Source organism: Mytilus trossulus, chromosome 8 (assembly GCF_036588685.1).
Source record: "Mytilus trossulus isolate FHL-02 chromosome 8, PNRI_Mtr1.1.1.hap1, whole genome shotgun sequence".
Classification (NCBI taxonomy): Eukaryota; Metazoa; Mollusca; class Bivalvia; order Mytilida; family Mytilidae; genus Mytilus; species Mytilus trossulus.
The window spans coordinates 13,256,164-13,271,098 of NC_086380.1; the positions used below are offsets into that span (position 1 = coordinate 13,256,164).

A 14,935-nucleotide genomic window follows, 5' to 3' on the forward strand; every position below is an offset into this window, starting at 1 on the left:
AGAATTGCCACACTACTGCTGATGAGAAAAGCCAGTTTTCTTATTTCTGTTATCTGTCCTACTGTATCAACTTTGTAGTAGAGCTATAAAAAAAGAAGAATTCATATATTCATGGTTAAAAAGTCAATAAATAAGAAAATGTACATATCATATGAAATAAATCATTATAACAGGCAATTTACAGTAGAATCAGCTTTTTCTAGTACTATGCTGAGGCTTGTTTTACTGTTTTCTCTCTTTGTAATTGCTATTTCTATATAATTTATGATAAAAAACCATAGTGTGGTGAACATAATCATTTCAAAACAAATCAATTAAATGTCATTGTTTGTATTGGAATACAGAGTTATCTGTCTTGATATTTGATAATTCTTAAAATCCATGTAAAAACTATTTGCTTGCAAACAGACCTATACATTGACTATGCATAAAACAAATATAATACCACCCACATGTAGAACTTTTAAAAAGGCACATTTTGTGATATTGTAAAATCATGTTAAGGCTTAAGGTGGCAGAAACCAGTTATTTTACAATAAATCTTTAGAATTTCATGGATTTATGATTTTATTTTCTTGAAAATTCATTCAAGCTTATATACAAATAAAATGTATGGTTTCAAGGAACCAAGATGTGTGCGTGCTTATGTAAATATATAGAAAACCTTTAAATGTGGGTGTCTGTCCAGCATGGAGATTTAAAAATTTATAAATGCATTGTAAATAAGGCAAAAAATGTGATGCTCTGATACCAATCTATTGCTCACCTGCAGAATCCTGCTAAAAGCCGACAAGAATTTTAGGCAAAATTCAAGAGATAAAGGATATTTAGTGAATTAGAGCCTTGTCCGAACCTATCCTTACCATCAAAATCTCAAGATATTTTTGTTTACAAAAAAATGAATATTTTCTCTACTTTGATTGGATGCCGTCAAGTGAGGAGACCCCAATTTTGACATCTGATTGGACCCATGTGTGAAGGAAATCCCAAACCTGTGTATGCAACTACTTACTTGTGTAGTATACTAGCCTAGAATTTACATTCAAATATTTTTTTAGTCCACATGATGCAATTATATACCTCAATGCTTTACTATAACAAAATTTCTGCGTGGGACACATGTTCTGGTACACCAAAACTGGTACCTGCTACCTAAGTTGCAACTTGACCTAGAAGTTTTAATCATTGCATCATATTATTATTTGAATTATCTACAGCAAACATAATTATGTTTATAGTAAATAAATACCGATTTTAAATTAATGCCATATTTTGAGAATGATTTTAATAATCAGTAAAGGTTATCCCTACTTCTGAGTAGTGTGGCATTCGAACACTGACGTCATTTCAATAAAGGTTGGATATATTTAGAATATTTCGAAATATAGATTTTTCCGTATTGTAAAAGAAACGTAAATAGTGTAAGGGAGAGCTCAAAATCAACAATTTCAAAAGAAACAGAATGGAAATGTGTGAAAAAGTGTATGAATTCAATGTGTTCATTTTTGTGTCTCCTTCTCATCAATCCCAGTAAGATATTTGGGGGGTTTTCCAAATTATCAAAACAAAATGAATAACATGAGGGATGTCAATCTGGCTAAAGCTATCTTTCCCCTAAAAAAATAACTTGCTTTTAAGTTAACATGGTAAATCACTCATCACAATTCATTCATATACACATTTTAAGTTAAAAAAAACAACAAGAGGCTCTCAAGAGCCTGAATCGCTCACCTTTATTCTTTTGGTTAAATCTCTCATCAATGATTATTTTGGCTTTTCAATTTATTCAAATGTTTTTTGGATCGTCCTATTTTCTTCAAAAGCAAAAAAAAATCATTTTCTCCTATGTTCTATTTTAGCCATAGGAGCTATGTTTCTTGACATACAAGGAAATAAAATACAAAATTTATACTAGATACTCTGAAACTCATTTAGCCTAAGTTTGGCTAAAATTGATACAGCAGTTTCAAAGGAGAAGATTTTTAAAAATAAGTCAACATGATGAACAAATTGTGAAAAAAGTCTTTAAAGGGCAATAACTCTTTAAGGGGTCAATTGACAATTTTGGTCAAATAGACTTATTTGTAGATCTTACTTTGCTCAACATTATTGCTGTTTTACAGTTTATCTCTATCTATAATAATATTCAAGATAATAACCAAAAAACAGCAAAATTTCCTTAAAATTATCAATTCAGGGGCAGCAACCCAACAACAGGTTGTCTGATTCATCTGAAAATTTCAGGGCAGATAGATCTTGACCTGATAAACAATATTATCCCATGTCAGATTACTCTAAATGCTTTGGTTTTGAGTTATAAGCCAAAAACTGCATTTGACCCCTATGTTCTATTTTTAGCAATGGCGACCATGTTTGTTGATAGATCAAAACTTCGGATACAATTTATAAACTAGATACCCTTAGGAACATTCAGTTAAAGTTTGGAAGTATTTGGCCCAGTAGTTTCAGAGGAGAAGATTTTTGTAAAAGATTACTAAGATTTACGAAAATGGTTAAAAATTGACTAAAAAGGAGAATTACTCCTAAAGGGGTCAACTGACCATTTCGGTCATGTTGACTTATTTGTAAATCTTACTTTGCTGAACATTATTGCTGTTTACAGTTTATCTCTATCTATAATAATATTCAAGATAATAACCAAAAACAGCAAAATTTCCTTAAAATTACCAATTCAGGGGCAGCAACCCAACAACGGGTTGTCTGATTCATCTGAAAATTTCAGGGCAAATAGATCTTGACCTGATAAACAATATTATCCCATGTCAGATTTGCTCTAAATGCTTTGGTTTTTGAGTTATAAGCCAAAAACTGCATTTGACCCCTATGTTCTATTTTTAGCAATGGCGACCATGTTTGTTGATAGATCAAAACTTCGGATACAATTTATAAACTAGATACCCTAAGGAACATTCAGTCAAAGTTTGGAAGTATTTGGCTCAGTAGTTTCAGATGAGAAGATTCTTGAAATAGTTTACAACGACAGACGACGGACGACGACGGACGCCAAGTGATGGCATAAGCTCACTTGGCCCTTCGGGCCAGGTGAGCTAAAAATATACCTTCTAATATCAGGGATGGGGTAATTGAAAATGTAATGGTAATTAAGTGTAATGCATTACAATTTTCCATGTAATTAAATGTAATGTGTAATTGAGCATTTTTTTTAATTACATGTAATGGCAATTTAATTAATTACATTGAAAAAAGCATGTAATGCTCAATTACTTTTGAATTACATTTCAATTACATATACTTTTATGGTGTTAAAGATAAGGATTTGTGTTTAATAATATAAATTGTAAAATAATACTTGTTTGTGAGAATCATAAAATAGTGTTCAGTTTTTAAGAAAGATCTTTTAACTAAATAGATTGAGAAGTAATTAAACACCTTGTTAAACATAAAAAAAAGTGTCACTGTGAAAAATCGTTCATTTAGAATTTAAAATCACTGCACCAATCATTTTGTCAAATTAGTATACACAAAAGGATTATAGAAATAAAAATTAACAGCTCTGTAAAAACAAACAGCAATTAATCAGATTAATATGTCCAAGGGCAATGCCACTGTTACATGTATTTTTTATCTAATTAGCAAAATATTGTGACAAGCACACTTTTTGATATTTTTAATGTAAAAAAAATTGTTTATGATTTATGAACAATATCTTTATTTATATTATGCTTAATTTAAAAGACTTAATTTCTGAGATGTCAAAATATCCCTTGATGTATTGGCAAGTTATAGGAACCAATTCCCCCTTCTTTCAATATGATGATCTTCTGATCATAGAACTTCCATGTTCTAATCAAGCAATATCTGCCGCATTAGCTCCTGTCGAAAAACTATTTAGAATTGATGTCAAAGTGTTCAGACCAGAGAGATTCACACTAAATGACAAAACATTAAAATAGCTAATGATTATCAAATGCAACGCTATGCTTACACAAATATTTTAAACATGCATTATTTATACATGTATAATATTGTTAAAAAATACCATGATGAAATGTAATGTGTAATTTAATTAATTACTTTAGTAAAGTAATTGTAATTTAATTAATTACATTTCAAAAACAGTGTAATGTGTAATTGATGTAATTGATCATTTTTGCAATGTAATGTGTAATTTAATTAATTACATTCCAATGTAATTGACCCCAAGTCTGCCTTCTATAAACTAAGTTGTTATCTTATCATTGTAACCTTAACTTGAATTGTCATTATTATTGTATATGGTAGTAAATTGATTGAAAGAAAATATAATTGATTGAATGTTGGTTGCTATACGCCGCAATAGCACAAAAAGGCTATATCGCGGGGATAAATTAATTTGAAGAATAAGTAATAAACTAATTGATAGAACATGTTTCGTTTCTCAAAGACAATAAATAATTTACCCATCAACATATCACCAAATAAAAAGAAAAAAACATAACAGAAAAAAGAAAAAAAACACATTATAAAATCTTCAAAAAATGTGCCATAATGGCTTATACAGTCAATAAAATAACTAATTGGTCATTTAATTTCTTATATTTTTATTATAAAAATCCACTACAATTATTATCACAGATATTCATATATATAGTGTTCATTTTGATGTAAAATATTACAAGACCTCATTTCATTAGAACACATAAAATCAATCATGAGATATGAAAATGAAATGGCAACAAATTAAAACTTTAATCTTGAACAACTAGACTATTACTTTACATATGTATTTCTTCAAAATGAAAAATAGGGCACATTCTCAGTAAAATCTTGCAGGTATTACATTGTTAAAGTATTTAGGAACTAAATCCTATTACATATTAATTGAATGGCCCTTTTAGTTTTTATTTGGACCACTATAACTAAATGTATTCAATCACAAAGTTTTCTTCATTTATGACTCAGAGAAAAATAGATATTGATTTTAAATACAAGATATGCAATTTCTCAAGATCAGAAACGTAACCCTAAACTATTCATGCATTGAGTGTAAGGCAGCATAATTTGACTCTGCTCTTTGTTGCAAGCTACAATAAGTACACTGACAAAATATCAGTCCAGTGTAGCTGCTAAAAGCTAAACCCAAATGCAAAAGTTCACCATAGTTGATCATGCCTTATAATTGAGTTTTTGCCTAAACCTTTCTTTCCTAATTAATTACCATCTTACATCCCTTTCTTTCACCCAATAGAACAAACAAAACAAAAACAGGAATCTAAAAAAAATCATGATTTGATTGAAAATATTTATAATAAGTGACATATCATCTTTATTTGATTTATTCTATACACATAAATATGTAATTTCTTTTACATTAAATCTTTCTTTCAATCTTTCAATGAGTACAGGTAAACTGTTTATACTATCAAAGTCATGAAATATTTGCTACTGGACATAAAGGAAAACAATCAATAAATCAAACTCTATCACTGAATCAGGTAAATAATCAATCTCCCTTAAAAACGACATTATACACCTAAATGATAGTTTCCTACATGAAGATCTAATTTCAGCAGATATTGATCCCTGAGGTAAACTGCCAATAGAAGTATAGGAAAATTAACATTGTTTATTCAATTATAAGTAATCTAAAATATTACTTTGATTTCTAGTCATCCATCATGAAAAAAAATCTGTTTAAGATGAAAATACTAAATTCTGTACTTCCAAAATTTACCCTTTATTTAATCATTTGTTTTTATATAAAAACACCATTCACTTTATGTACCTTGACTTTAAAAAATAATAACTTAACAATAAATAAAACAACAAATACAATCATATGTCAGATGATTTTTATGATAAATACAATGATAAATCTTCTCCATTTGTTATTCCAACATCACGATAATTAACAATGAAAATTCTTCTCCATTTGTTATTCCTGTATCAAGATAATTCAAAGCCTGTATTAGATGATATTGCATATCGTAACTTCTCTCTCAAAGTACTTTTCTTTTGATAATTAGGTAATTTCAGTAAGTTAAAACACGTAGATGATGTAGGTAATCTTCCTACAGGATCCCTTTTCCTAATGTTAAAAAATCCTTTCAATACACTTCCAACTGTGTCGCCTGTGTCCTGTTAAAAAAATAACAAGTGTACAATACTATCTAACATTTTCTTATCATGGATACAACAGTTTGCCTGTATGTTGAAAGGTCAAAGGAGTTGCCCACTAGTTTGGTTTGTTGTACTGTCCAGTATTAATATCATAGGTATTTTTATAGATAGATATAGGAAGATGTGGTGTGAGTGCCAATGAGACAACTCTCCATCCAAATAACAATTTAAAAATTAAACCATTTTATGCATGTTTTGTATATATTGACTGAAATATATATCATTGTTCTTGAAGACAACCAATTTAGTTAAAAAAATGTTGTATTTTTGTCAACATTAATTAGTTTGCAGAATTAAGAATTACATACTACTTATATGATCAAATCTAATAAATGATTAAATGTATGCAATTAAGATTTGTAAAATATTCGATCCCATACATTTTTATTTTGTTCACATAATATCAAATGAACCAGCTTACTGGAAAATCTTTACAGTATACAATGGTTTATTAATAGAAAACAGTGTATTTGATTTGACTTTTGAAAATTGCAATGAATCCATTCAAATTTATTTTGTAATTGGTAGCACACAGCATGGCTAGTGGAGGAAATTTAAGGTAGATATCATAACAAATGCAGCAATATAATTACCTGATCATCGCTAACTTCAACACATCTGACAGAAAAGGGAGGTTCAAGATTGGAGAATCCTAAAAGTGGCGGCTTGGAACAACTGGTTACAAACTAAAAATAAATAATAGTGTATTAAAGGATACTGAAACCCAGCTTGGAACTACTAGTTAAAGTTAAAATAAACAAACAAAGAATAAACATACTGGTGCCAATAACGTGTACTAAAATATGAAAAATACAATTGTTAGCCACAAGTATTTGTAAAATCAAAATGGCAGCCACATGAATACAAACTATCGAATAAAAAACAATATAAACACTTCTCCCTTTAATACTGTGTATTTTTCTCTTTACTCCTCATGACACTTGAAAACCTCCTAGGAATGCTGTCATACAATGATTTTCTCATGATTAATTAAAACTGCATTTATATATTTTGAACATTTGATAATGCACACTTAAGGATTGACTGAATGTCATGGTGCTAACAATAACATTATGAATTTTCGTACCTTTAGAAATAATCCTTTTTCTTCTCTGTTAAAATCTTTTCCTAATATATCCCACATCCAGTTAATGACTTTATGGTTGTTATGGTAACCACCGTAATATTGAGTATTCCGTCTAAAATCAATAAAATGAAAAATGTATTACTATCGAATTTAAAGATAAATAGATGACTGTTCATATATTTCAGTTTAGGTCATGTCTATGACTGTTTCATCAGGACCCTTAAATTAACTGTTGTATTTCTTTCTTTACACATAGGTAGAGGTCGCGAAAGTTGTTGACCTATCTCTAGTGTATTAAACAGTTTTATTTTGGCTAAGTGTAGCAATAGTGTTCTATGCAATAAATTATGTAACACTTGCCTATGCACAACATATAATTCTACATTTTTTTCCATTTCAACTTACAAATTCCAAAAAGATTTGACCATTTTATTAATGTTTACAAATTTATCCATTTTTACGGATAATTTTTTATTTTCAAAATTATTTTAACAGAATTTAACAGTTAATCAACAACCCTTTTTGTACCTTTTCAAATGAAGTGGCTCATATGCAAAATCAGTGTATTTAAAAAAACACTTTTGCATTTAAAATAAATAAATCTTGAAAATTCTTATTCAACCTTGAACTATTACCTTAAATCTTGTATATCTAATTCTGCATTGTCACCAGATATAAGTTTCTGTAATTCTGGAGCAGAGAGAATCAACAACCAATCAGAATTGATGACCCCTTTAAATCCTCTGATGAATGCTTGTGTTTGGTCCTTTATCTGTTTATACATTCTAAAGTGGGCCATCAGGTGCACATATCGGATTCTAAAATGTGTATAGAATAATTGTGAAGTAAGTTGCATAAATAACAAGTGAAACTGCGAGCTACTGCTCACTGATGATACCCCCGCCGCAAGTGGATAATATTAATAGTGTAAAAATATGCAAGTGTTGGGTAAACAGGAAGTTGTCGAGTGATGAATCTGAAAACGCATCACACGGTATAGCTGACTTATATAAATCCTGAAACCAAATTTCAGAAATCCTTGTATTGTAGTTCCTGAGAAAAATGTGACGAAAATTTTCAACTTGGCTATCATGTGTAAAATCATACAAGTATTCGGTAAACAGGAAGTTGTCAAGTGATCAATCTGAAAACGCATCACACGGTATAGCTGACTTAGATAAATCCTGAAACCAAATTTCAGAAATCCTTGTATTGTAGTTCCTGAGAAAAATGTGACGAAAGTTTCATGGGACGGACTGACTGACAGACGGACTGACGGACAGACTGAAGGACGGACTGACGGACGGACTGACTGACGGACTGACGGACAGACAGAGGTAAAACAGTATACCCCCCCTTTTTTAAAGCGGGGGTATAAAAACACAATTACAATTGTTTCTGAAGAAAGCAGCATAATAAGTAGGAAGATGGAGATTGTTGGTAGTCTCTTTTTGATTCATTCACAGCATGTCTAGATATTAAGCTAGATTTTAAGCTAAATAGAACAAATGACAAATATTTACATAGTACACTTGTCTTACTTTAAACCTTGAGTGCAATCATTTTATTGGCATTAGTATGTTGCTGGATTGATTTTTCAAAATCAGTTTTTCATACACAGTCAGGAGGAACTTACTTTAAAAATGAGTAATTTTCTAAATAACTGATTTATGTAACATTATTTCATAAAGGTTGGAAGTAAGAGTGGACTTTCTTTAATAATCACCTATTTAAGTAGTACAAATTAATTACTAGAAGTGATTTAATCTTATTGTAGCTTTAAATATAGAATACTAATGATCCAGGGACTAATTATGTTTCTAAACTTATCAGAACCAACATCTGTGTTGTCTATGATGACCAGGTCATTTCAGGTAATGACCTTGTACTGAATCTAGGATAATGACACAAAAATCACTTGTTTAAGTATCATACCTCAATTTCCTTCCCAAAAATCACTTATTTCAATATCATTATTTTAATAACCCCCACTAATTTCAATACCCCTGAACAGCGAAATTTTTATCGCAAACAGAAGAATTTTATTACATAATCTGAAAGATGAAACCTTGAACTTTACAGGAAAAAAATACTCCCAATGTTGGGAAAAATCTGTAAAGAAAGTATCAGTTCAATATGTAAAGCAATTTTTATAGCATTTTTCAACTAAAATAGAATTTGCAGATCAATAATTGCATCCAAGGCATACATCTTGCTACATAAAAGAAGCAAAAAGTTCATTTTTTTCAATTTTATTAATGAAAAGATATTATTTGAACCTTAAAATCTTGGTAAAATTACAAAATCACAATTTGTGACAAAACTTCGAATTTGCTTCTCAAATAAGTGACTTGAAAATCACTTATTTCAATAAGTCCCCAGACTTATACGTCTCATTTTATCTGAAAAAAATATACATTCAACGGCTCTTAACACAGTACATCAGAGAGGTTAATAATGGTCATATTTCACCGTGTATACTCACTTGTTTTTATTAGTGACTGGAATGGCTTTACCACCAGGTACCAGTTCATGAGTTTCTACCCTTCCCATGATATCCTCATCTAATGAGAAGGTTAACCCAAGGTCATCAACATCACCGTCATAATGCTGTAACACAAAAGAAACAGTAAGCTAACTATTAAATGGAATCAAACTAAAGTTAAGCCATTTAGTTCAAAATACCAAAACACAGTAATAATATAAAACAGGGTCAGATCAAGGTCAGATCAATAGTGATAAGCATCCTGAATTTAATTTCAGTCTTAGATAATTTTACGCTGTAATTCCTTGTTTTTCAAAGATTTTCTATATTTTTACCTGTTTTTTATTCTTGCATAAAAAAAAGGTCTTTGTTTCATACTAATTTTTCATATATATCTTAATTCTAGATATTGTACACATGTGTGGTTAATACATCTCTGATATGTCAGGTCAAGGTACAACAGTTTTTTTATAGTTTATATAAAATTGCATGTTTAAAGGAAAAGCCATATACCTATCTTTCTTTCAAAGCCTTATTTTTGTTTGTTTACCTTAACATATGACAAGTTTTTAGCAAGTTCTGGGTCGAGTGATGGAAGTTCATCTAGTGAACTGTAGGTGGCACTCTGTTGGTGGCCTAACATCTGTGTCAGGAAAAATGGAGCAAACGGAACTTCTACAACTATTCCCTGAAAATATCAAAAGAAATTAAATCTTCACATTTTTTTCTGAATGTAAGAAATCTCTCTCTAGATGAATCTTAACATATCAAGTTGAAGCACAGCAATAAGATAATTTGTTTTAATAATGGAATTCATTGTCTATTTATTGTTGCACTTTTTCTAATTTCCATTTAATTTGTGTCTCAATTTCTAACAGTTTTTAAAATTTCAAATCTGAATTCCTTTAAAAATATTTTCAATATACTATCAGTTCAACAAAATGAAACTGATATCATGTAATATTTTTACTAAACCATAATCTTCATAAACATGAAAACTTTAGCAGTCAAAGGCTATTATCAGATTTACAAATCAAGACATATTGTGCTAAACAAATCTGGAATTCTTTCTGCATAATCCTTAAAATATTAATGGTCACATAAGAACAAATGTAATATTTGTCATGGATACACAATGGTGAGCTCACCTCATAAACAGCTTTCCCCAGCATTTTACCAACAAATTCAAACAAAGACAGATGATTTTCTTGGATATAAGATGTTGATGATGGATACAGTTTCTGTTCTGATGTCACCTGTAATTATTCAATATCTATATACTGTAAAATTCAGAAATGATGGTGTGCATTTATTATTGCTATTTTAAAATTTCAGACTAGAATGTGATTTTAATTATCACGATATTAAGAAAAATCCTGTTTAAATCATGTAATTTAAATGTGAGTTTAAATTAATGAGATTGTAACCCAGTTGCATTTTTGGCGTTAATAAAAACATCACAATAATTTCTGTATTTACAGTACTCATGGAACAATATATTTAAGTTAGGTACACTGTACATATGTATATTTGTAGTATGATAATTGGTGAATTCATGACAAACATTAATTAAAACAAAATTTCAACAAGTGTGTAGGCACTTTTTTTGGTTGGGTTCCTATTGCTTAACTTTTTAGTATTCTATGTTGTGCTTTGTATAATGTTGTTTGGGTTTTTTTTTGTGTCTTTTTTCCAGGGTGTAGACAGCTTGGATTGATGAGTTTTTTAGATGTCACTTTGGTGTTTTCCAACTCTTTTCATTTCATTTCATTTTCTTTTCTATTCATTCTATAACAAGAAAACTTACCTTGAATAAGTTGAGGGAAGGATCAAACACTCGGCTGATAGTTTCCTCCAGAAATTCCTTAAATACTCCATCCTGATCTATACCTGCTTCATCTAGACCCTACAATTGTACAGAAAAATGTAAAAATTATTGCCAACATATGTACATGATTATGTTTGTATAGATGTCAGGCAATATGAAGATTTTTGCCAGAAATCACACATTCCTGCTACATACCTCTCTGCAATCAAAGGTATTTAGTTTAGATCAGTGTCATGATAAACTGTGGATCGATTTATTTTCCTGTGTACCAATTTTCATGGATTGGGGAAGTCTTGGTACTAGGCCTATACAGAGGATATATTTTAAAAGTTTGTATTACATGAATAAAAACTATTTATAGTAGGTCTGTGAACAAATAAAGTATGTTACTCTTGCTGGATCATATATAATGTATATCTTATAATGGCAACTTACCTGTTCATTTATAAATTTCACCCTTATGAGCCCCTTCATTGATTTAGTTGGAAGCTGTGCCAGTTGTCTGTAACCATCCTATAAATAGAATTTTGTCATAATTTAAGTTTTGTAGCTAAATTGGTTATCTAATGAGAGAATATTTGAACTACTTTACTACTGAAGAATATCTAAAAGTATATTTTCTTATGTGTCAACAACATGTCAAGACTAATTCACTAATCGCTTATGAAATCTAGACATTAGTAAATGTATCAGTTCTTTCAACATATGTGAATTTGGACAACTTTATTTCCTTTTTATCTGTGGTAGGATTAATTGATTGATTGTTGCTGTTTAACACCCCTTTTGGCACACTTGCTATTTCACAGTACCTGATTTTTATTGTTGAAGGAAGCAAGATTAGCTGAGAGAACCACAGAATTTTTCGACGGAAAAATAACTTAATTTTTCATCCCTATAATCAGAGATGATTAATAGGAAAGGTTTCTGAACAGTGGTGCTATAGTTCATGTCTTTTATTTAACATCTATAAGACAACAGTTAATGAAAAATTAAAACTGAAGTGAGGGGTCAATTTTACCTTTTTTTTGGCAAAAAACACAATATATATATATTACCTCCACAATCCGTGACCTATGTACAGATATAAGTGTAGACTGTGGAGATGTACAGGCAGATTCTGTAAAACCCATGGCTTCTTTCTCTTTGTTCACATGTCTTCTGAATAATTTTACTCTCTACAAAATTGAAAATTTATAAATAACTTCAGAAAACAACATTGTACATTATTTGCAACTTATTCATTTTACGTCTGTTATTAAAACATATTGAAAATAAAGTCATTTTTAAGCATGCATTCAATTTTATTTAGTGATTCTGAATTCTAGACGATTTGTGTATCAATAGTTAGTAGTTTGTTACGTAAATGTATATCTGAAAAAAAATTAGATTGCAAAAAAATGTATTCTAGTTTCATCACATAAGATATCCATGTATCAACATGCAGGTAACAGGTTCATAATGAAATGGGTGGACAGACAGACATGATGGTTTAACCAAGCCTACCTCAGAGAATGGAATGATGTGTGGTAATCTCTGCATCAGAAAGACAGCTGGTTTCTTCCCTTTCTCCAACTCAGCCATGAAAACTGAAGGCTTTACATCCCTATAATTCAACAAATGGATATTTAAAATACAATTTGGTATTGGCGTTTCATAAATAATCTTTTTAAATTTTATTCAAATATTTCCTTGCCTCAGGGTGTTTTAGAACTAGACATATAGTATGAGGACCTGTAAATTGTAAGAAACTTTATGACATAATTTGGAATTTGATGAGACTCTCATGTAGGTGAGAGGATTGGCTAGCTATAAAACCAGGTTAAATCCACAAATTGCTACATAAGAAAATGTCTGTACCAAGTCAGGAATATGACAGTTTTAAACCATTAGTTTGATGTGTTTGAGCATTTGATTTTTTTATCTAATTAGGTTGGTATCTAACACTACAGGGAGATAACTCTTTATAGTTAATTACATTGTGTTTTTAAGGAAATATTAAGCTTCTCAATGATCAAAATTAATGTCTGTCAAACTGCTATTTAACCAGTGTAATTTTTCTGATGAAGTGGATGGTTCAAATTGATAGAAATTTTTATATTTTTGTCAAAGGGTCAAAGTATTAAAATACTTTATCAAAATTTTATGAAAATTAAAAGAGCCATATTAATTTAGTGAAAGTGTTGGGTACCACCTTAAAGACTTTTCTTTTTGATTTTTTTGATTTTTTTGTGATATATTAAACAAAAAGGCATGACATGTCTCTCATGATGTAATTAAATGAAAATTAACTCTTTGTTGTCATATAACCAGTGATTTGGTAAGGTTTTGGTAAGTTTCTTTGAGTTCCTTGAATATTTGCATGGTAATTACTGCTTGAATACTCAAATTTTATTTGAATTTTTGTTTGTTTTCTTGCAAATTGACAATCTAACAACTTTATTTAAGGAATGACTGTAATATTTTTCTATTATGAAGAAATAACATTAATCAAAGCACTGTGAGCGCTATAGGCAGTTACTAAAAAATCTAAGGCAAAAAATAATGATGAAAACTGTGGAAGAGCTGGTTTAATTGTTTATCACAGCATGTTATATCTTAAGTATCACAGTTTTTTCTACAAAAAGTGCACTGATTTCCACTATCCTACATACTTGATAGAATTTTTAAACAATTGTCATTTCTGAGGGTTTATAGTTTTTCTATGTGCTAATGCAGTCTCTGTTTTGTTTTTCTCTAATATTTAATGCGTTTCCCTCAGTTTTAGTTTGTTACCCCGATTTTGTTTTTTGTCAATGGATTTATTAGTTTTGAACAGCGGTATACTACTGTTGCCTTTATTGCTCATTTTACATACCTGATTAACCAGTGATTAGGAGGGGTATAACTCCGTCTACAATCTCTCTCATAGAGAATATTCAAAAGTCCACGAGTTGATCCAAACACATCAGACATTAATGCTGCTGTGGTGTCTATCAATAAAACAGTATATTGAATTATAAGATGTTATACATGAGGTAACATAAAATGCTTCAGGCAAATAGGATATATCATAATGTTAAACATTGCAGGACATCTTTCAAGATATCCTGATAATTACTGTAATTCAGAAACAGCTAACAATTTTTATTTCTTAAAATTATTTGTATGGAGCATATCTTTAAATCCCAATAATAAATGTTCCCATCATTTCTGAATTTACAGTAGATTGTATATTCTTCTATTCAAGGAATGATTGTAATATTTTTTCTGTCTATGAAGAAATAACATAAAAAATGTGGTGCACACTGAATAACGCACATAACAGGTTATTTTAAAGCGTGCACCACTTTTTTTATATTGTTTCAAATAGACAAATAAATATTGCAGTCATTTCTTATAATTTAATTCTAAATTC

General features: G+C 29.8%; 1 protein-coding gene across 1 annotated transcript in view; it reads right to left on the bottom strand.

Annotated features, from left to right (window-relative positions):
* Positions 1 to 4,595: 4,595 nt before the first annotated feature.
* LOC134728315 (ubiquitin-protein ligase E3B-like) overlaps positions 4,596 to 14,935 on the bottom strand; it is a 43,079-nt gene continuing 32,739 nt past the window's right edge. Inside the window, exons 20-31 of the mRNA XM_063592888.1 lie at positions 14,396 to 14,510; positions 13,045 to 13,144; positions 12,597 to 12,716; positions 11,977 to 12,054; positions 11,521 to 11,619; positions 10,862 to 10,969; positions 10,264 to 10,401; positions 9,714 to 9,838; positions 7,864 to 8,046; positions 7,229 to 7,340; positions 6,735 to 6,827; positions 4,596 to 6,099 (exon numbers count right to left, since the gene is read on the bottom strand). Coding sequence (XP_063448958.1) covers positions 5,908 to 6,099; positions 6,735 to 6,827; positions 7,229 to 7,340; positions 7,864 to 8,046; positions 9,714 to 9,838; positions 10,264 to 10,401; positions 10,862 to 10,969; positions 11,521 to 11,619; positions 11,977 to 12,054; positions 12,597 to 12,716; positions 13,045 to 13,144; positions 14,396 to 14,510 — 1,463 coding nt within the window. The 3' untranslated portion in view covers positions 4,596 to 5,907. The remainder of the gene's footprint in view (positions 6,100 to 6,734; positions 6,828 to 7,228; positions 7,341 to 7,863; positions 8,047 to 9,713; positions 9,839 to 10,263; positions 10,402 to 10,861; positions 10,970 to 11,520; positions 11,620 to 11,976; positions 12,055 to 12,596; positions 12,717 to 13,044; positions 13,145 to 14,395; positions 14,511 to 14,935) is intronic.